Raw genomic sequence first — 25,544 nt, forward strand, 5'->3', positions numbered from 1 at the left:
TATATCTGGGGAATCAGGTTTTGGGAGAACAAACGTGAGGTGTTCTATAGTTTCTATATCTTGGCTCTGATCATAATCTCAGTCTATTTTTGCAGATAAAACAGTAGCTTCTTTTGTTTGTACCACGAAATGCATTATCACAATCAAAAGAGAAAAAAAAGGATTTTAAGCTGTGTCATCAAGATGTCAGCTTCCATGTTTTAAGACATGAGAAAAACCAAATCTACACACTGACAGAGCCAAGTGCTCACCTTCGCACACTTGGGTTAGTATAATGGCACCCAGAGTAATACGCACATTTTCAACTACTGACTTTAGTGAGGAAGTAAATGTTCCAGCATTCGGGTGTATTTCTCTGTCTAGAGACTCTACTGGAAGTCCCCACATACTTTTTCTTTTGGATTATCTCGGTTCTGTGCAATAACAGATTGGATAGAGTTTATGAGCCAAGCTAGACATATGTATAATCAGAATTATAAAACTGTCTGCACATTCATAGCGCCAGCTCTTACCTGGACATGTCTTTGTCAGCCTGTGAGTCTGACCACACTGCTGTCACTGTGGTACAGCCACGTACAATGTATTCTAATGAAATCAGTGCTGTTTACCCCCATACTTGATAGAGCCTCCCAAGCCTCTTCAGCATGAAGCAGCATTTTTAATAAAAGATCCTTTGTGGCAAATGAAAACAAAATATGTTCGTATTTTTGATTATTAATCTCTTGTGTAAACTTCTAACACTGTAGAGTAAGATCTAAGGTAGCCCAGAAGGAAAAGAACTTGTGGATTCTTCCCATATATACTGGAGCGCAGAGTGTAGCCTAACACTATTAACAGTATTCTAATGGAAATTTTGATGGAAGGAAATTATGCGGTATTTATGAAATACAGGAAACACTGGATATCTTTCTTGGTTTTCATACCCAAATATCTATTTATAATTACTTGTTAAGGGATTTAGAAACAATAATAATTTTGGAGAGGCTGACAATTAGAGTAAATCTGTAGGTGATTTTTAAATACCCAGTATAAACAGATGCATTTTTCCCTCTAAAAATATTGAATGCTTATAATTATAGCTTATAAGAATAAAGAACTCTTTCTCCTCAGTAGATGACGATTGAAGTTTGTGAATCATTGCAAGTACATATGCCAAGAAAACAGCTGAATTTATTTTAATTTAAAATGCATATAGTCAGCTTATTCAATAATGGGTATGGATAAAGAAAAAGCAAGATAAATACACAATGGAAATGGGCTTAAATTTTCTGGGACTTTGGAAAAATATTTACCCATTCTCAGCCTCGGTTTCCTTAGCTGAAAAGGAGTGCTGACCTCATAGTGTTAATAAGATAATTAAATGAAAAAAAAAAGATGTAAAGTGTTTAGCAGAATACTTGGCACATGGTAGATTGTCATACATTTTAATAATTATTATTTCTCATTATTTCACAAATGCTGTTGAATATCTTTAGTGTACCTTGATGTTTATGTAAAGCTTATTAAAATTCTACACCATAAATTTCATAGAAATGCTTTCTATCCTTTTTAAAGAAAATTCATGTCATAGTTATGTAGTTTCCCATGATGTTTTCAATCTTAATTTTTGTTTTATTACACAAAATGTAGCATATGATGACATGCTCCTTTTTGGAAGCATTAAAACATTATTTATAAGTACCTAGTGTTAGGGTAAATGCCTAACTTCATTGTAGATTTCTATTTAAATTTTGGTCTTGTTTAATTGGTTACCTGAATACATTTCTTGTTTTAAAAAAACATGAAAACATTACTTGTAGATAATACTGTTAGGGGATACACTCCTCGTCTTCATGGAACAATACTGACTGTAGCAGTAAAAGCAGAATAACAAGAGCAATCTTGGCCTTGGGCTTCTCGTGCTCTATGCCTTCCATCCTCACCGCTGCCAGGGATGACATGGAGAAACACATTATCTAATTGGTGGTGACCACCACTGGTGCACATTTTTAAGTACGGTAGAGCCAACCTACAAAAAACTACAAGATTGAGAAATCGATCTCTACTTTCTGGCTCCGACCAATGTGGAGTTACCCAGAACTAAACTCCCCTTCTCGTGAACTGTCCCAAAGCTTGGCCTGGTGGCAGGGGTGGGGCTGGCATGGGAATGAATGCAGGGAAGGCAAAAATGATAGCAGGTGAGGGAACAACCACTACAAGCCCATTTGGTCGTGAACTAAGCCACCTGCTCCATTATAGCCTTCATCAGTCACAACACTGGCATTTGGGTCTCCATCTACATATTGATTCGTTCTCAGCTCCGGTAGAAAACAAGTGTATGTATTATTCATTTGCCCCATAAAATGCAACCAGACCCTGAATGCCTTTCCCACAAACTTCAGTGCCTCCCTGGCGACGTCCAGTGCTAGGAGTTGTGCCATTTCATGCCTTGTCCTGTGCATTTGCATAAAGATATATGACTGCATAATTCTATACTCCATTTGTTTATGTCTCTCTGTATTTCTAATATAAATTGTATCGTATAGTATGAATTCTTCTGCAGCTGGTTATTTTTATCTCAAAATATGTCTTGGAGATCGATCCATCCCTCTGATGCTTTCTTTTTAGTCACACCTAGTATTCCAGAGAAGGAAAATGCTATAGTTTATTCAGGCATTACTCTATTGAAAGACATTTAGGTTGTTTACAATTTTTCAATACAACAACAACAAAATCACACAATGAATTTTTTTGTTCATGTCCTGCTGGTCAGTGTTCCTATAGGGCTGATATGGGGAAGTGGGGATTGCTGATACATAGACTCTGCATTTTTAGTTCTAATAAACGCCACTAAATTGTGCTTTGGAACAGCTCCATCGACTCAGACCTCTCTCTGCCAGTCTGAAGACACTGCTCCCTCCACAACCTCACCCACACCAGATGTGCTTAGATTTTTAATATTTGCCTATCTGGTTATAAAAAAACCTTATTTCATTTTAATTTGCATTTCTCTCATTTCTGTTGAAGATGTACATTTTTTTCCTTGTATCTGTTGAACAATTGTATTTTTTCTACTATGATCATGTATTCTTACCTTTTGAACATTTTCCTACTGGGTAGTTTGACTTTTTCTTACTGACTTGTAAAATACTTTAAATATGTTCTGGATGAGAAGCCTCTGTCAGATATATAAAAGCAAATGTCTTTTCCCAATCTAACTTGTCTTTGGAACATATTAATGTTTTTGTATAGCACCAATGTTTCACCTCTTGATGAACTTGAATTTATGAACCTTCATGATTTTTGGTTTTTGTTTCCTACCTGCAAGCCCTTTCTACCTCAATGTCATAAAAGTAGCATTCTATGTATTTCCTTATAAGCTTATAGCTTCCTGTTTTGTAGTTATGCTTTGAAATGTTATCTTAGGTGATTCAAATTAAAGTCACAAGAAACATAAACCCAACAAATCAAAGCCTTTCAAACACTATCTGGTTCTCTCGAGTGCTTTGAATGCTGACATGGGAGACATACAAATTAAAAACAAAAACAAATATTACCAAACACAAAAATTCTCCCTATTGCTTAGCTAGTGCATTAGAAAGACACATTGTGGTTTAAAGTCAAAAATTAGAGAGCATGAAGGGATGTCTGATTGTCAGCCACTATCTTCTGGTTTCAGATTTCCAACTTTTGTCTCCCCAAATTAATAACAATTAATGTAATAGAAATAAGAGGGAATTTGAGTGCTTACTATGGGCTATGTAGGTCCTCTACTAAACACCCTATATGAGATCTCATTTAATCCTCACACTGATTTCTGAGGTTGGGATTATTATGCCCATTTTATAGATGGGGAAATTGAGGTACAGGGAGGTTTGATGACTTCCTCTAGTTTAGAAAGCTTGTAGGCAGAGGAGGAAGGATATGATCCCAGGCACTGTGTCTCCAGAGCCTGTGCTGGTTCCTACCATGAACGTGGCCCCTTTGTATCACTTTTGAAGAATGGAGAGTATTTACCCTCTTTGGACATCACTTTCTTCATTTATTAAATGGAGGAGTGAGCTCAAGTTTGCTTTTTATTCCTAAAGTCCTCTGATTCTCAAAACACACCCAAGACTTAAAAAAATGAAACTACCTAGTGTCAAACCATATACCACTCTGAGTTATCAACTATTTCTAATCACCGCCTAACGTTCTAATTCAGATATCCTGTCGTCGGGGCTCACCTGGACGTTGCCAGGCAATGGGTTCCAGCATTACTAGAGACGCATCAGACTAAGCGGCTGACTTGGGCTCCTGGTAGCGTCAAGAGGTTTGTTATCTAGGGCTGGTCTCTGGGCAGGCCCAGGCTCTATGGAGGGCCCAGCTGTGATCCCCTGTGAAGAAAACGCCTCTCTGTGTCCACTCCCTGCTAGGTTCCACCAAGAATAAAGCCAACCCCAGCAGAGCCCAGGAAATGTGTACACTCCTTTCCAGATTATCCTTCATCATCCACAAAGATTGCACACACTCTCCCGCCAACCGACAGCCTATCTTCTTTTTGAGAATGCACAGGAAGACTTGACTTTTTTGAACTTTAAGAAAGAAGAGTTCACGCAAGCTGTTAGAGATGACTGTTGGTTTATTCATTTTAGTTCCGCTTAGTCTGGCTTTTCTGCAAAGCACTTAGAAAACATTTTAAACATAGCACCGCATTTAATAACAGGGTGTAAGGAGTTTTTAACAGAATCACAGATAAAGATCTCACCATGGTCTTGCATGTGGTAACTGCCTCATTAGTATCTGTTCCATTGTAAAGCATTCAGAATGATTGAAAAACTCTAATAATTAGTGCTAACATTTCTTGAGATATTACTGTGCACCAGGAATTGTGAACTACCTTACATACTTTAATCTTTTACAGCTTTAATCTTCCCCCAAAATTCTGTCACATGGGTACTTACTTTTGCCCTAACTTACAGGTGAGAAAACTGAAACCCCCAAAATAAATAATTTGACAATTAGCTGGTAAGTTGTCGACCTGGGATTTGAGATCCAGGCAATCTGTTCTTAAGCACTATGTTACTTGTTTCCATACGCAATACTTAAAAGAACCTAAAATTAAACTTATATTTTGATTTGACAAAAAGATAAACTATAAAACATCAGCACTAGTATTAATTAGACACTAATAGTAATTAGATGCTAATAAGTAGTTAATAATTTGTGAATTAATCATTAATCAGATACTAATAATATTGCTGCAATGTGTAAATTATAAACCTTGACATATTTTTTGCAAATCTATTCTCTTTTGTCCATACCCCATTTGGTCATAAATTTGTGAGATGACATAACAATTAGGGATACAATCTATAGCCATTGAAATAATCCTTGTGCAGAGATTGAACTAAAGTTCACCACATTCCAGCCGACAGATCTAAGTGGACCCCCACTCTGGATTGAATTAACAAAATGTACAGTTTTTACAAATCATTTACATTACAAATTATTTACAAATACATCAAGCACGTATTCTTCATGGTGAAGAGACAGTTATTTAAATAGCTACAATAAAAGTAACAGAAACAGAAAACTTTAAGTGCTTCTAAGAGATAATAAAAGTCTGTCATGAAAATATTTTATCTTTTTCAACTGAAATTCTGAAGAACATATGACTCTACCTATAGCAGAAACTTTTAAGGGTTTTGATGCCTGAATCTATTGTGTCTCCCAAATCCCTCTTTTTTTGAAGGATTTAGAAAAATGACAACAAAGTGTTCGCAGGAATTTGTTTAGTTACAAAACAAAACAAACAAAACATTTTTCTAGGATTGGTCCCTGGGGTCCCTGTGTCAACTCTGATCTTTATCTCCATTTAAAGGACCATCAGAGCACTGACCTGGAGGCACTCGGGGTTGCTTTAAGCATCAAAGAGGGTTGATACACCACAGTAGTGAGTATTTTACAACTATTTCCAATGGAGGCTGAGACCACGAAAATTATTTTTTATTAGGTATCTAACTTCATGGCCATTAACAAAAAGAAGTCCTTAATAATTTGGGTCTGATTTTTTTAAGTAAATTTTTAAAATTATTTTATTTTTCACCCCGTAGATGATTTTTTAAAGTTCAGTTTCTTCTAATCTACATGGATTCAAAAGATTTGTAGACTATGAAATAATGCAAGTTATTTCATTAGAATAGTTAGCATCCTTTTAATGAAGACTGGATTTTTCAGTCAATAATTATTATGATTGCATGTGGTTGATTATAAATAAGTAGACTCTGCATGAAATTGTAAACTATTCCTAGCGAATATGAATGCTGAAATAAGGGAAAATGTCTTGCTGTATAAGGAATGTATAGAGATGTCCCCAAACAACTAAATTCAAATATATCAAAGGGTACAACTGCTGAATCAAAACCAGTCTTAACATTTGACCCTACTGGACAAAAATAAGCCTTGCTATTAGCAAAGAAAACTAAGCATGCCTGGCTAATTGACTGATCTCAAAGCTGGCTTTTCTTTCCATGACTGACCTCCAGGAATGTAAAGCCTTGATGTCTTTCACCTAACATGCTTTCTTTAGATCCCAGTCGGCAACATTCATAGGTAACTAAACATACTGTCTTTTAAGTAACTGAAAACAAATGAAAGATGTCTTGTCTCAAGCAAAACCAACTACATAACAAATGTCTATTGGTTGTCATGAAATATCTTTTTAGAGCCCACAAATACATGGACAACATAAAAGATATTTAATGATTCACTTCCACATTTCAGGAACCAAAAGTAAGAATTAGAAGAAGAAAAAAAGTTAACTTCTGTATAGTGACCTCTATTGGCTTATACCGCTATGGATTCACTTGCTAAATAAAACAAATATTTCTTTTTCTCTTTCACTGCCTTTGTACATAAAATTTATAAACATCTTCCTTTCCATTGAAATTCCTATTATTGCTTTCTTTCCATTATATTTAAATCTGTGCATAAAAAAGCAGTACAATTTGATGCCACCTTTCCTAGGAGAAATATGTTAAATAACTATCTTTGCTCTCAAATGCAATGGAAAATTGCTTCATTTCTTTTTGGAAATATTTCTGAAAGTATTAAACTCAGGGACTTAAAATATTGTTATATGTTGTGCTGTGTTCAAACCATGGTTATACCCGAAACAATGTGAATCTATGCTCAACTTTCCTCCCTTCAACCTAACATATCATCATGCGATATGTAACAAAGACATTTTTCTGAATAATGATTCATAATTGAAACCTAATATACTTGGAAATATACACATTTTATGCTTGATTAGAATTGTCACTTTGGATAGCCCTTTTATCTCCTGCTATTTAAATTAAATGTTTCTTCACTAAATATTTTTATGCCTAATATTATATCAATTGTGAGAAAGGGCATAGAAAAAGGTTATAAAATCTATTATCTACACAAATATACTGGACAGACTCATTTCAGTAGAAAATTTAAATGGAATGCTTTATGAATGCTAAATAGACTGTCACCTAAAAATGAATACAATACAACCCAATTACTGTAAATCATTGCCGAAAAAGCAGCATCCTACAATGGAAAAAAATGGACCTAGTTTTAAATCCCAGCCTTGCTACTAAACTAGCTTTGTAATCCTGAGCAATTTTCTCAACCATAAAATGGGGATAACATCATATAGTACCGCATTTGTTGTAATTGTTAAAACTAAAGATGCTGCATCATATATAATGTGACTTGTTCATAAAATACTCTATCATACCAACAGAGCATGACCTGCATATAATCTCAAAGCTTCTATCTAGTAAGAATATCTTGTCAGTTTAAGTAACTAAGAAAACTTACCTAATTTGAAAACTGATTTATAGATATCTCTTTAAGCCAGGATATTTTCTTATTTAGTTTGAAGTGCCATAACAATCACCTAAATCAGTTACATCTTTTCAGAATTAGATTTATGGCCGAGGTGGGGGGGAAATAAAAATAAAAGCTTACTTAGATCCTTAACTTCCATTCTTCCATCATTACCTCAATATGTAATACCCACTTCCACCAAAACTATCTGACACCTCAAAAATATAATCCTTCAGTATCTAATGTAAGCCTCAGGCATGATGGAATGAGACAACCCTAGCTTCTCAGAGAATAAAAGCAAAGTCTTAATAATTAGAAAACCTTTGTTAAATGTCACAGGGACTATTTATTTTAATTATGTCTAAAAGGCCAAAACTCCAAACTGAGCAAAACTTGATTCATGACTTTGAGAAAAATGTCTGCCTGATCCTTCTTCTTGATAATACAGGGTGTCTCCAAATTTGCCATACATTGGGAAAATGGGGAATTGTAGCTGAATGTACCTTTGTTTACCAAATATTCATTACAAAATTTTCCAAAATTTATCCTTTGTATGGAGACTTTTGGGACACCCTGTAGAATGTGGGTGGATCATGGATCCCAGCCTTGGGCTCATCTCAGCTGCCCCTGTCAGCTTCCTCAGAGCAGATCCTGTTCCCAGAATCCAAACTCTCAGTGTTCACTGCTTCAGAATCAAGTGGAGGGAAGGACATTTAAGCATCTCCTCCCCTCACTGATCGTGATAGCTTAAAGCAGTGGTCTCCAACCTTTCTGGCACCAGGGACTGGTTTTAAGGAAGACAATTTTTCCACAGACTAGGTTCAGGGGGGATGGTTTTGGGCTGATTTAAGTGTATTACGTTTATTGTGCACTGTATTTCTGTTATTATTACATTGTAATATATAATGCAGTAATTATACAACTCACCATAATGCAGAATCTAATGCCATCGCTGATCTGACAGGAGGCAGAGCTCAGGCGGTGATGCGAGCAATGGGGAGTGGCTGTAAATACAGATGAAGCTTTGCTCACTCCCCTACCGCTCACCTCCTGCTGTGTGGCCTGGGTTCCGAACAGACCATGGGACAGGTCTGTGGCCTGGGGGTTGGGGACCACAGTCTTGAAGGACTGGTGTGAATAATACTAGATCTTGCAGTCTTGCAGTCTTCCTTAAAGATGAGTATGTTCCTCCATGTTTATGTCTGGTTATTATGCAAAAATGAGTTTTATTTGTGAACCATGAATTCCCACTAGCTTCCTGCTGTTAGGTTAAAACTGGTTTCACATAAAAATTAATGGAGACATTAATGGGGGCATGGAGTGTCCCTTACAAATGCCCACCTGCCCTTCCTTCATAATCCCTGAACTCTCGCTCCCCCACTGGAAAGACAACTTCCTCCATATTATTTCTGCTCTGTGACTCTCCCTAGGTGCTTTCTTAGCCATCATGAGGAATCATCAGGTTGTCCTGTCTCCAGCCTTCTGTGCCTGGCCTCAAAACGTGCTCATTTGTCTGTACCTTATTCAAGCTAGGAGTTCACAAATCCCAGTTTTGAAGGAAGCTCCCAGGCTGCTGATCATGAGGGACTAGAACATGGCTATCTTTTACCTGGGTCTAAATAATGTATTTCTAATATTCCCAAGATTATGCTTTTTCTTGAGGTGGGGAGAGAAAGGGGAGGAGGATGGCACATACTGAACTTTGTATAAATGAAACTGCTGTGTTTCTTAGTACAGTTAAGTTTTCAGCCCAAGAACCAGAGCTGCTTTCCTGTTAAAGTCTGCCTTACTCATATCCAGCCCGTCTCTCCAGTTGGTTGAATCGTCTTGTACACTGAGACTCATCTATTTGGGCATCAACAAACGTCTCCTATTGCATTTACCAATTAAAAAGAAAGGATACTGTGGCCAACTTGGCAATGGATAACCTGTTTGCTTTCAATTCTCCTCTGCATTACTTTCCTTTCCTCCTTACTTTTGCTGTCCTGTGATTGCCACCCCCCTCCATAAATTATTAGCACATTAGAGAAATGATGTTGTAGAAGGTCTTTTGAATCTAAAGCCTGTGCTCCTTTCCTTACATGACTCTGACCCACAGAGTGCCCTTTCCATATGACGAGCTCACACAGTACTAATCATCCTTAAATCCAGCCCATAATGTTATCATGACATTGTTTATTCCCTTGGTCTCAGTGCTTTCACGTTTCCTGCACCTTTGTGTAAGTGCGGTGCTGGTGCATCACACAATCCTGGTTTCAGATATCAGCTCCAGCAACTGCAGGACAAGGGTTCGTAACATTTGGGAGAGGCAACCTCCTCACCTATAAAATGGGAAGATAATCCTTCCTGTTCCTATGAACTAAAATAAAACCTTAAGCCCCCCAGCTGACTGAATGGACCCCCTCTTGGCCAAGGGGACCCCAGAAAACCTTAAAGCTGAGGTGCTGGCCATGAAGAGAAGGGAGATTGGACACAACTTGTCATGCCCCCTCCCTTTTGAAGTTAACTGTTTATAACAATAAGATACTAAATCATTAACAAGACCTAAGGCCATGCAAGACAAAGGTTAAACCACACCTGCAGGAAACCATCCATTTACTTAACAGATCACTTTGAGTCTCAGTATCTGTCCATGTGCCTGGTGGCTTGTCCATGATTAACAAACTTCCTTATCTAAACTTAAAACATGCCAAGCCACCCCCCGACCCCCACCAGAGATCCAGCCTTTTCAGGCCAAACCAATGTACACCTTCCATGTACTGATTTATGATTTTATATGTAATTACTGTCTCCGTGAATGTATAAAACCAAACTAACCTGGCCACCTCAGGCACATTTTCTCAGGACCTCTTGAGGCCATGGGCTCTAGGCTGTTGGTCATACACTCTTGGCTCAGAATAAGCTCTTTATTTTACAGAGTGTGAGTTTTTTTTCCCTTAACACTCAGAAGGATTAAATAAGATTATAGGTGGCATATAGTAGAGATAAATGCTGATTCTCCTCCACATTCCATCTATAACGTCCCATCTACAGTCTCTGCTTAACAAAGTCCCTTCAAGGCCAAATTTAGACACCACATTCTCTTTGAAACATTCCCTGATCAACTCAGCCAGGAGCTCTCCCTCACTGGCAATCCTACCACACTTGGTTGTATCAGTTTTTATGCCACTCAATATACTTTGCATCTTGCTTACTTACTCTTCTACTAGAACTTAAGCTCCTGGAGGGAAGACAGCATTTAATTTGCATTAAATTTGCATTCCCAAGGTGTTTTCTACATTGTTGGTGCTAAATAAGTATGTTTTGAACTATGAGTGAATCTTCTCTTCCACCTAGACTGGTCCCGGCACATGCTCATCTTAGCCTCCGTGACTCTATTTTTGTTCCACTACTTGGCATCATGTCTATTCCAAAGTCCCAAATCCTGCACCTCCTTCAAAACACGGCAATCCCCAACATACACAAACCATGTTTTAATTCCTGAAGGCAATAATTTTCTTAACTCTCATACATTTATAGTCTGTGGTTTCTATGATGTATGTAGTCTAGTATTATTCCCTAGTTTATGTGATCTGTATTAAGCAGACATGCTCCTTTGGGGTAGAAAGCATACCTTCTAATTTCTTTCGCATCTTGCATAGTATATTGGAGTTGGTTGGTACTTAAATCTTTACTAGATTTTGGACGCCCAAGAGTCTTTTTCAGATCCAAGCCTGATTCAGAAGACATGAAATACCTAAGAGCAGGTTATGTCTCTGTGCCTTTTGCAGAACCTTGTATGAGCAAGGTTCCAGATAAGCCTGCGTGTGCAATGACTATAAATAGGAACCCAATATATTTAAGTAAATGCCTCATGATTTTCAGATTACAGATGCTCCTTGATTTACAGTGGGGTTATGTTCCCATAAACCCATAGTAAGCTAAAATTTTTTTAAGTTGAAAATGCATTTAATTCACCTAACTTACCTTAGTGTAGCTTACCTTAACTGTGCTCAGAAACTTACATTAACCTACAGTTGGGCAACACCATCTAACACAAAGCCTATTTTGAAATAAAGTCTTGAATATCTCATATAATTTATTAGATACAGTACATGGTATAGTACCAGGTGCTTACCTTTGTGATGGCGTAGCTGACTGGGATCCAGGCTCCCTGCCACCACCCAGCATTGCAGGAGTATTGTATACCCCATATTACTAGCCAGAGAAAGATTAAAATTCAAAATCAAAGTATGGCTTCTACTGAATGTGTATAACTTTCTCACTATCCTAAAGTAAAAAATTCTATGTTGAAACATCGTAAGTCAGGGACTGTCTGTATAGAGTAATAATTTGTAGAGAAAAAGGTTTTACTATTTTTGCTTTAAATCTGTTTTTTTTTTTTTTTTTTGGTCATGACAGCAGGGAGTTACTGCCATTAAAATATATTAATAAATATATAGCTAATAACCTTCTTTGAATATTAAATAATTCTCCAAAGTCATGGGAAATCACTTTGAGAGATTTTTGTCTTAAGGATATTTAACATACTGTGTCTAGAATTTACAGATGGTTTTGAAACAAAATTAATGAAAATTACCTTTCTGATGTTGAAGTTGATCTCAAAATGTAAGGTTAAAAACAAGAAAGTCACAAAGAGCACTGATGTTATAATTTGATCTGAGCACGTATCAAGAAAGAAATAATGAACTATCTTGACAGTCTTTCCAACAAAAATAACAATCATATTCTATAATCCTTATTAAAAGCCATCATTTAAAATTCAGGTCAGGGATTAACTAATCAGAAAAGTGTTGTTTATACTTTTTCTGTGAAAAGAATATCATGGTTGTATTATATAAAAAAAATTAGAAACAAAATCTCTACATTAAAATATCATCAGATAATTATCATTCTGAAAGAAATAATTATCACTGTGGCCTAAAGTTTGGGAAATGAAAATAAGTTACATGAATGCCCTTGATTTATGTTAATGCATAACAAATTTTCATAAAACAGATACACTAATCTTTGAAAACTAGCAAAGTGACCTTTGGTTCTTCAGCTATTTTTTCTAACACTTCTGTTGATGGCATTGCAGTGGATTCATACAAGAAAATACTGAAATTGTTACACATTATGCTTTTCACCTGTTTTGTCAATAATTTATCAAAGAGACTTGCTATGACACTGCACCCTAGTTTTCTACTGAGCTGGGTCTTTCATGACAGCACAACAGAATAAAAAGTCAAATGCAGTCTCACCAGGTCTCTGAATTATATTATTTGCAAATCATTTGTATTTGAGAGTATTAAGTTTTTGGTGCTCTTTGGGAAAAGATGACTTTGGAGAAGCAGTTCAAAATTAACTATTCCCTTATCTATTTTGTCCATGTGATTATTTCAAAACATAATAGTCCATACTTTAGTAATATTTATGTAGCTGCACATTTCAAATACTAGCAAAATATTTGAGAAGCCACATAAAAGCACAACAGTCACTAATATTAAAGGTATGTGCATAATGTAATGAATCTTGAAAAGCCTGAAGTATAAGAGTAAGGGAAATTACAGTCTTACGACATTTCCAAGGGAACATCTAAGCATATCACACTTCATCTTTGGTTAAATGTAGGAATTCCTAAAATTAAGAAAATTCTATACAAATTAAAAAAGAACCCAAAAGCTATTATAAAATTCTGAGCATTACTTTTGAATTTAGAGGAGTCATATATATAAAGTATGGTTATGGATTTAAGAATATGTTTATTATACTGGTTTAAAGTTTGAGGTAATAAAAGCTTACCATAAGGTCATGACACAAAGTTAAAACATTAATTTTGAGAAATTGGACAGATAATGGACTTCATTTTTCAACAACTATATCAATAGGCCATTGCAATTCCTATGGTCAAAGTTTCCAAAATTCTTTTCAAATCTCTTAAAATATAAAATGTAGTTTTATTGTTCTTGAGAATTTTGATACTTAAGTCTGTGGAAAGGTGTAAATGTAAATAGAAACAGGCATCTAAAGCCCCACAGATCCATCAGAGCCTGCTGCGCAGCTTGGGATCTTGATTTAGATCAGGACATGCAGGTTGAGATGCAGGTGCCTTTGCCAACGTCACAGACATGAGGCAGGGGGCTGGCTAGCGGTGGGGTCTCTAAACCCCCTAGTATATGCCATTCCCCACCCACAGGCCATGCTATTGTCTCATCAAATCCACATCCACAATCTTCATGAAGTAGGCCTTTAAGAATGTGAGTACATTGCCTTAATGATGTGCTAAATATTCAAACTCCAGCATTAAAAATTTTTCTCACAAACCTATCATCTGTAATCCTTAGGTAATAATGCAAATCACTGCAGTGGTAATGGTGGGCTCCCCACATCCCACTTTTCTGAATTGAGTAAGGACAGTTAAACCTCCCAGGGCAGGAGATAATCACATGCCAAGCTCTCAGGATCATTGTTGTGTAACTTATTTCACATTTACTAGAAATTTCCATACCCACATTTAGGAACTTTGTACGTTTCAGGTTCTATGCTATATGTACTTACAGCAAGTGTTCTTAAATATTTCATCTAATAATAACTACAAAGTGACTTCTCAACAAATAAAAATAGGCCTCTCAGTTGTATCGATTTCAGATAGTTTCACAACATAGAAAGGCTACTAAAAGCCAGGTGCTGCGGTGCTGCACAGTCCCATGAGCTATTCAGGAGGCTGAGGTGGGGGGATGGCTTGAGTCCAGGAGTCAAGAGTCTGGGACCAGCCTGGGCAACATGGTGAGGTGGAGTGGGAGGGGCGAGGAGCGGAGAGAATGGAACCTAGGGCTGTTTTCCAAATGCAGAGTACTGATGACTACATGACATAAAAAAGGCACAATTAAAGCAATTGTAAAGTCAGTAAACAATATTTTACTGAAACATTTCATAACACAGAAAAATCTGTCTGAAGTGTAAAGTTACAGCCTTACACAAGGAGGAGAACAGACCTATTTTCAAAGACTAATATGAATACAATAAATATGAAGTTTACATACTAATTTACACACAGAAACTCTGCCCCACAGCCATAAAATTTATATTGAACAGTGCAACATATAATTTAATCATTTGATTTATTTGACAGGTTTTCCTTACTAAAACACAAATAACTACCTGGTTTTCATATACATATATAATATATTTTTTATGTATATAGATATTCAACAATTTGTACAGTTTCTAAACATAAAACTCCTAAAAGGCACAATTGTCTATACAACATGTACAAAAATGGCTGGAGCTGACACAAAACAACAATTATTGGTCAAAAGTTCATGATTGCACAAAGATTAGTCATGAGTTTATGTCAGAAAAATGTGCTTTAAGGAAAGGAGGGTTTTCAAAGAAACCTTTAAGTGTTATTAAAAAAAGAAACAATAAAAAATAAACCCCACTAGGTTGCTATCACGAGCCTGTCCTCATCATCATCGCTGCTCACGTCGCTGAACTGCACGGGGCGCTGCCTTCGGGGCAGCGCTGTGGGCCTGAGCACCTGCCTGTCCGGAGAGAGGCTCTGCCGGCCTGGCGGCCTGGTGACACCTTCCGAATGTGCCTTCAGCAGCGGTTCTGCCACCGACGCCAGCTGGCCCTGCACGCAGGCGAGTTCGGGCTTGGGCTTCACATGATTCGCCGAGGCTGCCTTCTCTGTGTCCATTCTGCTTGAGCCATCCAGCCCGGCGTGGTCACCTGCAGGGGCAGGTGGATCCAGAACCTTTTTTGCATTTTCCCGCTGGACCTTCGGTGACCCCTGAGGAGACTCGGTCCTGCCGACCGGGTTGGCGTCGGCCGCAGAAGTCTGCGCGGGCTGTGTCTCGCACGCTTGGCTGTGTGAGGCAGGTATTTCGGGGGCTCCCTGCGCATCGACGGTAACCTGGCCGGCCGGGGGGATCAAAGCGGGCAGCGCTATGTTCAGGATCTGGAGGCCTGGAAGGTGGGCCGGGGGGCCGGGGCTGCTTTGGGGGGGAGGGTTCGCAGTCAGGACCTGCAGGCCCACGGCGCTGAGCGCCAGTCCCGGGGGGTGCACCGGCGGGGCCCCGTTCGCGTTGGCGAGGCCGACGATCTTGACCGCTTCCATGCTTAACGACGGAAGGGGCCGCAAGCCCGGCGTACTGAGGTTCTGAAGGCCGGGCACACGGATTTGGCCAATGGGAATACATGGCACAACGCTGCTTAATTCAGCCACTCCAGCGGGGTTTGTAGTGCCAGACACCCCTGTGGCCGTGTCCCCGGGAGCGCCCGTGGTTCTTTGGACGACACTGACAGCCGGGATCGTAAGCTGCACGGGCCCAGCCTGAAGGGGCACAAACGTGGAGTAGGTGAGGCCGGCGGGTACCACGTGGATTCCCCCAACTGGAACCATGTTATAAGGTGTCCTCGATTGCTGCTGGGAATGCAAAGGCAGGTGGCTGAACAGATGCGTCTGCGGCGAGGGCGAGCCCGGGGTCGGCTGCAGAGCTGTCTGCGGCTTCTGTTCCTGAGGGTGGCGGTGAGGCGAGGCCACCGAAGGCGTCCCCGCTGCCGTCTGAGGGCTGCGCTTGGCGGCGGCAGGAGCAAGTCCTGTGGGTGACCAGCTCTAAACACGAGAGAACAGTCCCTTTACTGCAGGGCTTCCTTCATCACTGCGCTAAAATGCTAGTGCTAAATCTATTCCTTCCCCTGAGGCAAAAGTGCATATATTTGTATTTTATAAAAAGGAGAAGGTTGCTAAAAAATTATATTGTGATCTTTAAGAATGAATTTCCGATTAAAAACAGTATTACATATATAATTTCTTTCTTTTCTAGTAGAAATAACAGGAACACATTTTGTATGGTCCTTTGCATTTTTCAAACCAATTTCCTGGCTATCCTCATCTGCTGAGCATAAACCTGAGAGGTGGGCACAGTTATATTCTCATGTTGTTGCTGTTATTGTTCCTGATGCCAACAGCTCCACCTTATTTCAGAGATTAGGAGTTGCTAGGGAACTGAGGTATTAGTTGGCTGTGAGTGTCAACTCATTGGGGAAAAAATTAACTGAAGGATTATTTGCTTATGAAGTAAAGAGGCATCATTAAGAAAAAGGTCTGCAGTTGTACGTTCATTTATTCATTCATCTGTATTTTACGAAATGTCTACTGAAAACCAGATTTCCAGGATCCGGTGAGTGGGCAAAAGATTTTGGGATAAAGCAGCTTAGAGCATGGGTGGCCAATATTAAAGTCATGAACTGTTATTGGAAGGGACACATCTGGCCCATCCTCCCTCCCATCCAAGATTATTATCTAAATATAAGCTTTTCCTTGATAATATCTAGCGCTATACTTTAGAGCTACATTGATTTACATATTAACTTAATTTCTATGTTAATAATTTAATTTAAATATTAGTATAATTTAACTAAGTTCTATTAATTTAGGCTAGACTGTCTATAAAAATCCAAGTTTTTACAGTCTTTTTATTTTTCTCCGTTACCTAGCAAATCAAAATCTTCCGCATTTAGAAAAAAATTCTATTGTAATATTCAATATGTACCAGAGGTAAGAGAACTGTCAACGAGAGGAGAATGCATTCCTCCCGGAATTAATCACTTGTCACAGCCAGCCAGAGCTAGGGCAGGGAATCGCTCAGCGCATGGAGCGGGCCCTTCCGGAGGCCTGTGTCTGCCTTCAGCTAGTGCTCGGGGAGAAAGCTCTCCCAGGCTGCTACAGCAATTTGATCATTCCAGCAAAGTGAACTTCTTGATATGTTTCTGGGTCACGTTAACTTTGCCACGGAAACTAGCAGCAGTCTTGCCAACGGGGGCAAAGTGCTAAATGTGCCGTTAACGTAGTGGGAATCCATCGCATCAACAATGGAAAAATGAGTCACGGGGGGCCATGGAATGAACCAGTCCCAGGATCTGTCTTCTCAATTGGCACATACATATTTTTTCATTACAAAACATTTTTAAATAAGTAAATAATAATAAATGAGTATATTTTTCAAGAACCATTTGGTTCTTTCACAGATTTACACTATAATATGTGAACTCTGATTAAAATACCCAACGAGACCCCAAAGGACATTAATGTCCCCTGCTCTTAAATATAACAAAAAAGAAATAAAGTCATGTAAACTGATTTGGGCATAAGTAAATCATTTAGGTGCATTATTTTCTTAAGCCATTAGGTTCTCTTCTTTAGTAGGTTAAGAAAAGAAAAGGAAAGAAAAGAGAAGAGAAGAGAAGAGAAGAGAAGAGAAGAGAAGAGAAGAGAAGAGAAAAGGAAAAAGAACAGAACCACCTCCAATCATTTACCTGTGTTAAAGCAATAGCCTTTCCTGCCACAGAACTTCTCAGAACCTCCTCTGATTCAGGGTAGTCCACAGACATCTGATGACATGGGGATCTGGGCGCAGCTTCTGGTGACCCGGAAGAGTCTGCAGGAGGAATCACCTCCTCCTCATCCCTGGTGGCGTGTGGCCTGGCCTTGCCCGGCGAGTCTGCCTTCCTGCTGCAGTCAGACTGCACCGTGCTCAGGACTGTCATCTTGGTGAGCAAGGCTCTCGGCAGAACGTCCATCGGGTCGGGATGTGCCCCGGAAAAGCAATCGCTAATCCTAATGTCCTCATCAGCACCCACAGGGTCCTGGAGGCCACCTCTGGACGGAAGGTGCTGCGGGCTGGCTGTGACTGAGGGTGCGGCTGACAGGACTGATTCCGTCTGGCTGTCTTCATCATCGTCTTCATTTTCATTATCGTCCTCGTCGGGGCCATCAGATTCTTCAAGATCATATCCAGACCGCTCATAACCGAATCTTTGTTTTTCATCTAATAAAAACAACCAAGAGAGTATGTTACGGAATGCTTTGAAAGTGGACAAATGCAATTTTTTATAAGCTTGGCAACACTGTGAGGAATATAAAACACAAGAACCCTGCCCACAAAAAACCCACACTCTAGTCGAGGAGGATGACGCGGAGAAGAGTCGGTCAGTCCAACAGGATTCAGAGGAGTGAGGCGCTGGGAGAGGGGAATGGCCAGGCAGGCTGCCGTAAGGATGAGGAGAATGAAATGAGCCTCGAAAGAGGAATCAGACAGGCAGAGAGTAATATACAAAGAAACTCAGAAATGAAGGCCTCAAATACTATACTTGAAAAATTCCTAAAACACAGCTGAATATATTTTTATGTATTTTTTATTTATTAATTTATATTTTTATATGAAAAATTAATAAAGAGTTCACTTCAACTCTTTTCCTAAGCTCTTTTTCTCTATCTACTTCTTTGAATCTTTCTTTTATTGGACAAATTAAAACAAATACAAACGATGACATTTGGTATTTGTGAGCAAAATAATTTTTCTTAATCCTTGAATAGTATTGTAGACATGTTTCAATTGCCCTCTGTGTAGAAATATTCATCTAATATTTAATCTGCTTTCTTTTTCTTCTTTTTTTACTTACTGAGAGAGGTGCTAAAGTTTCCTGTCAATTTTTTCTGTAATATGACTAAAACTCATCCCTCACAGAAGGGGGATATTGTCTTAAAGCCATTAATATCAGCCTTATAACATCACGTGAGACTGAGTTTAACAAGGAATATTCAAGATGGTTCAGGAAACAGTTTCAAAATTCTTATAAGCTCATGTGAGACTTGGTTTAAAAGCTTCACCTATTCAAAATCTTGCAAATTAGAGGCTCTCTCCCTTAGAAAGCTAAAAAGTTTATTAGGGGGGAGAAACGCAAAACATTTACCTCATTTCTTTGCCACTGAGATATAATAAAGATGACATCAGACAACACAGGATTTAGTTGTGATGCATTTTGCATCTACAAATATTTTTTGAAGTGTGAAAAAATATAAATAGAGAAATAAGCCATAGATATTTTTCCTGGCTTTCCCAAACAGTCTATACATTAATTTATTTTACTACTCTTTCTTTCTATATAATAAAGGTAAGTTCTTAGAAAAAAGTCTCAGAACACCTACACCAAAACATTTGAGGGTGATTATTTCTAGAGGATAAAAAGGACTAGAATTATTATTTATTACGAATATGTGTTAGTTTTATAATTAAACAACACAAAGATAAAATATATGCATTTCAGTTCCTTCAGTATGAGATTTTGTAGGCCTTTTTCTTTTAGGCTTCTACTAGTATGTTATAAAATAAATAATAAAATAGAATAATACCAAATTTTTGAATCCCACTAGGGCCAGGGCTGGAGACAGAATGGGTGATTTTCTGGGCAAATGCCTAGACTCCTGGCTCAGATATTTCTCTTATATTTTGTCTGATGTTTGACATTCTAAAATTAGAGTCATCCTCAATTTAATCTGAATTTGCCATGCTAGTGCCAAGTCAGATTTTGTTTTTTAGAGACGCATCTCCTTTTAAAGGAGAAAAATAGAAAAGACTGGAGGGAGCTGGATGACTGGGAGAACAGGTTCCTGGCTGATTCCATCCAAGGCCGACCTTGTTGCAAAGTCTAACTAGGGTGGACTTGCTTTACTTTAAAATCTATTACTTTACATATTAAAAAAGAGTGGACCTAACTTTCAATTTACAACTTTTTCCAAGCCCATCAAAAAGTCGAGGTCCCAGATAATCAACAGTCTAAAATCTAAGGAAAGGCAGGGTCTGCGGCCAAAGACGAGACACCAGCTTTTGTCTAGAGTGGTCAGTTCGAGCCAAGAGTGGGTTGGCAGGATTGTGTGAAAGCTCTGGGGGCCACACTCTCTTGCATGAGCCCCCACCCCAGGCACTCAGCGTAAAGCACGTGAGGAAGTGCCCACTGTGGCCCAGATCTGGGAGAGAAGAGCAGTAGCTATGTAGGAGTGGAAGAACCTCACCTGGATCCATCTCCCCTCTCTCCACTAGGGAAAACAAAGCCATATCCTGTGAGGGGAACGCTGGTGAAAACTCACTACAGGGGGGGAAGGAAAAAGGAGAAAAAGTACAACTTGACTTTTTGGGGAGGGACATTACCGCAGGGCCCACCACAACTGAGGCCAGGAGAAGTGAGAAGGCTCAGAAACCTAGGAACACAATGCACGCAGGAGGCAAGCTCAGAACAGAGATGGTACCTATCCTCCTCCTGACCCCCCAAAGCCAAGCTACGGAGCTCTGAATTATAGGTAACAGCAAAATACTATTGGGAGAAGGCCAGGAGAAGAACAAGAATGTGCAGAGAGATCCTCTCTGAGGCAGGGCACAAAAGGGAGACTGAAAACTAGAACTGTACGGATGCTGTCCTTGTAATCCAACCCCCATGCGGGACATGAAGTATCTCTACAGGAATTTGAAGCCTCTGTGTGCAGTGAGGACAGCCAGAGCAACAACAAATCTCTCAAATCCAGCCTTGTTCCTCACTAGATAAACTCTAACTCCCACATTAAAGGTCTATAGAAAGGACAGAGATGCCCATTTCTAAGCATAAAAGCAATTTACACAAGTGTCTATTGTCTCACACAAGATGTACAGCTTTCAACAGAAAATTACAAGGCATACAAGAAGGCAAGAAAAAAAAATGCAAAGAGAGAAGGCAATCATCAGAACTGGTGTTAGGTAAGGTATGGCACAGATGCTAGAACTGAGAATTTAAAATAATTATGATTACGTTAAAGGCTCTAAGGGGAAAGGTAGACAACATGCAATAATAGATGGGACTTGCAGTTGAGAGATAGAAACTATAAAAAAGCATGAAATGAAAATGTTGCAAATGAAAAACACAAGAAAAAAAGAAAAATAAGAAAACTCTCAAATCCAGAATTCTATGCCCCTTGAAAATATTTTCAAAGATGAAAGAGAAATACAGACTTTCTTAGAAAAACAAAAACTAAAGGGATTCATTGCCAGCTACTTGACCTACTTACTGGACAATAAACCTTAAAGGAAGTTCTTCAGGCAGAAGGAACATAATAGCAATGGAACGCTGGATCTACCCAAAGAAACAGAGAGCATGGAAAATGGAATAGATGAGGATATAATTATTTTTTCTTATTTTTAATTGCTCTGAAAGATAATTTAATGTCTAAAACAAAAATAGTAACAATGTATTGTATATTGGCAGTAAATGTAAACATAAGAAGTATGACAATAGGATAAAACATGGAAAGGAGGAACTGTGCATATACTGTAGTAAAGTCTTTATAGTAATACATGTAAAGCAATATATTATTTGAAGGTAGATAACTAAAATTTTTTAAAGTCAATAGAAGAAATAAAATAGAATCATGAAAAATGATTTATACTAGAGAAGGCATAAAAGGAAGAAAACTAAAACAAACAAAAAAAATGAAACAAACAGAAAACAGCTGCCAAGTGAAAGATTTTAATCTAACTACACAGATAATAATATTAAAAGAAATGGTCTAACACATAAATTAAACAATGAAATTGCTAGGATTGGATAAAAAAGCACGTCTCCAGTATACACTATGTAAAAAAAATGCATTTTACATATAAAGACATAAATAGGTTGAAAGGAAAAGTTTGGATTAAAATATACCATAAATCACCCACTAAAATATAGCTGCAGAAACTATACTAATACCAGACAAAATAGACTTTAGAAAAAAAGAGTATCATCAGGGATGAACAGGAGCATTGCATAATGATAAAAGGGTTACTTCCTATGAACATAACAACCCTGTGTGTATGCAACTAAATAGAGCTTCAGAATAAATGGGATAAAAACTGAAAAAATAAATCTAAAATCATGGTTGAAGACTTCCAACACTCCACTCACAGTAATTGATGGAACAAGTAAACAGAAAATCAGGAAAAACATAAAAGACCTGAAAAACACTATCAACCAATAAGATCTAATAGAATTTATACAATGTTTCACTCAACAGCAGAATATACTTTTCTTATAAGTGTACATGGAACATTCACCAATATATACCATATTTTGAGCTATAAAAGAAACCTCAATTAATTTAAATGAATAGAAATTATATAACATATTTTTACATGAAAACAATTAAATAAAAAACAATTAATTGGAAGATATCTAAAAAACCCTAAAATATTTCAGAATAAACACATTTTTAAATATTCATTGGGTCAATGAAAAAGTCTCAAAGAAAATGTCAAAATATTTTAAACTGGATGGAAATTAAAATATCACATTCAACATTTGTGGGATGTAACTAATGCAGTGGTTATAGTAGGAAAGTTTCTACATTCAATTCAACATTTTTATTAGAAAAGAAAGGTCTCAAATCAGTAATATAAATTCTCACCTTTAGAAATTAGAAAAAGAAGATCAAACTAAATCTGACACAAGGAAAGGGAAGAAAATGATAAAGATGAGAACAGAAATAATGAAACTGGAAAAAGAAAAATGGAGAAAGCCAATGAAACCAAAAGCTGGGTCTTTTGGGGAAAAAAAATCAATGAAATTAATAAACCTCTGGTAATACTAGCCAAAAAAAAAAAAAAAAAGAAGGAAGATACAAATCTCCAATATTAGGAAAGAAAGAGGGGATATTACTACAGACCCCACAGACATTAAGATAAAAATAAGGGAATCCACAAAAAACACTATGTCCATATATTGGACAACTTAGATGGAATGCACCAAGTCCCTGAAAGATACAAACTATCAAAACACACACAAAAGAAATAGATAACCTGAGTGGTCCTTTATTTACTGAAGAAATTGAATTCACAGTTAAAAACTTCCTCCCCAAATCAAAAACTAAAACACGAGGCCCAGATGGTTTCACTGTGGAAGACTACCAAACATTTAAGGAAAAAATTATCCTAACTACACAGTGTCTTCCAGAGAATAGAAGAGGAGGGAGCACTTCCCAACTTATTTTATGAAGCATTACTCAAAGAATTCACAAGAAAACTATAGACCAATATCTTTCATAAACAGAAATGCAAAAATCATCAACAAAATAAGAACAAATTAAGTCCAGCAACAAAAAAAAATATAATCTATCATGACACCAAGTGGGGTTTACCTCAGAAATGAAAGGCTGGTTCAACACTTGCTGGAGATATACTTTAACATATTACTAAAGAAGAAAAACCATATTATCATCTCAGTAGATGCAGAGAAAGCATTTGATAAAATTCAACATTCATTCCTGATAAAAACTCTCAACTAGGATTAGAAGAGAACTTCCTTAACCTAGTAAAAGACATCTAAAAAGAACCTGGAAATAAGGAAAGGATGTCCCTCTTGCCATTCCTACGCAACATTATACCCAACTCCTAGCCAGTACAGCAAGGCTAATATAAACAAACAAATAAGACATACAGATAGGAAAGGAAGAATACAAATCAATTATAGTTCTACATACTACCAATGAACAATTGGAATTTGAAATTAAAAACACAATATTATTTACAGTAGCACCAAAAGAATAAAATACTTAAGTACAAATAAAAAATATATACATGCAGGATATATATATGTATGCTGAAAACTATAAAACCTAGTTAAAAATTTCAAAGATAAGAAATAAACAAAGACATACCATGTTCATAGACTAGAAATCTCAATATTGTTATCATTTCTCCCTAATTTGATCTACAGACGCTGTATAATTCCATTAATAATACCACAAGCATTTTGCAGATATTGACAAGTTAATCCTAAAATTTTTATAGAAAAGAAACTAGAATAGCCAAGCCAAAATAATTTTGAAAAAGGAAAAAAGTTGAATGACTCACACTCAAGGCAGTATAGTATTGGCAAAAAGATAAGATACAGGATCAACAGATCAGAACAGAGAGCCCAGAGATAAAAACCACACAGATAATGTTAACGGAATTTTGACAAAGCCAATTTCATGGAAGAAGGATAGTTTTTTCAATTAATGGTGCTGAAACAAATGGACTCTCACATACCAAAAAAATAAACACTGACACAAACCTTGCACCTTCAGCTGACACAAACAGTAACTCAAAATGGACATAGAACTAATGTAAAATGTGAACTATAAAACTTGTAGAATAAAACTAGAAAATCTGTGTGAGTTTGGATTCATCAATAATCTCTTACATATGATACCAAAAGCACAATCAACAAAAGAAAATTGATAAACTGGGCTTTATTAACATTAAAAAAAAACTTGCTCCGTAAAAGACACGGTAAAACAAAATGACAAGCTATAGACTGGGAGAAAACATTTGCAAATCACATTTCTGACAAAGGGAAGTATTATATCCAGAACATACAGAGAATTATCACAGCTCAACAATAAGAAATAAACAGTAAGAAATGAACTGTGCACACACACACAGAGATATTAGTCCAGTCCTAAAGAAAGGAAACCCTGCCATTCACCACAAAACAGATGAACCTGGAGGACATTATACTAAGTAAAGCCAGACACAAAAAGGAAAGAAAAATACTGCATGATCTCTCTTATAGGTAGAATCTTAAAAAGAAGAAAAAGAAAAAAGAAAAGTTGAATACACAGAGACAGAGAATAAAACAGTAGTTACCAGGGGTGATAGGGTATGGGGGAGGCAACAGGGAGATGTAGGTCAAAGGATACAAAGTAGCAGATGCGTAGGATGAAGTCTAGAGATCTAATACACAGTTAATGTTGCATTTAAAATTTTTGCTAAAAGAGTAGATTTTAGGTGCGCTTTCCACAAAAGGGTAATTATGTTATTGATGTATGTTAATTTGCTTGACTACAGCAACAATTTTAGTATCTATATGTACATCAAAACATACTGTATACTTTAAATGCTTACAAT

The 25,544-nt window shown here is 37.5% G+C and overlaps 1 protein-coding gene across 6 annotated transcripts in view; it reads right to left on the reverse strand.

Moving 5' to 3' along the window:
* Positions 1-14,704: 14,704 nt before the first annotated feature.
* The window catches only part of HIVEP1 (HIVEP zinc finger 1), a 147,155-nt gene continuing 136,315 nt past the window's right edge, over positions 14,705-25,544 (reverse strand). For all 6 annotated transcript variants that reach the window (XM_045551760.1, XM_045551764.1, XM_045551761.1 and 3 more), the window contains 2 exons: positions 18,130-18,641; positions 14,705-16,426 (listed from right to left, as the gene is read on the reverse strand). In XM_045551760.1, the coding sequence (XP_045407716.1) occupies positions 15,248-16,426; positions 18,130-18,641 (1,691 nt within the window). In that variant the 3' untranslated portion in view covers positions 14,705-15,247. The remainder of the gene's footprint in view (positions 16,427-18,129; positions 18,642-25,544) is intronic.

The sequence above is a fragment of the Lemur catta genome, chromosome 5 (genome assembly GCF_020740605.2).
Source record: "Lemur catta isolate mLemCat1 chromosome 5, mLemCat1.pri, whole genome shotgun sequence".
Lineage (NCBI taxonomy): Eukaryota > Metazoa > Chordata > Mammalia > Primates > Lemuridae > Lemur > Lemur catta.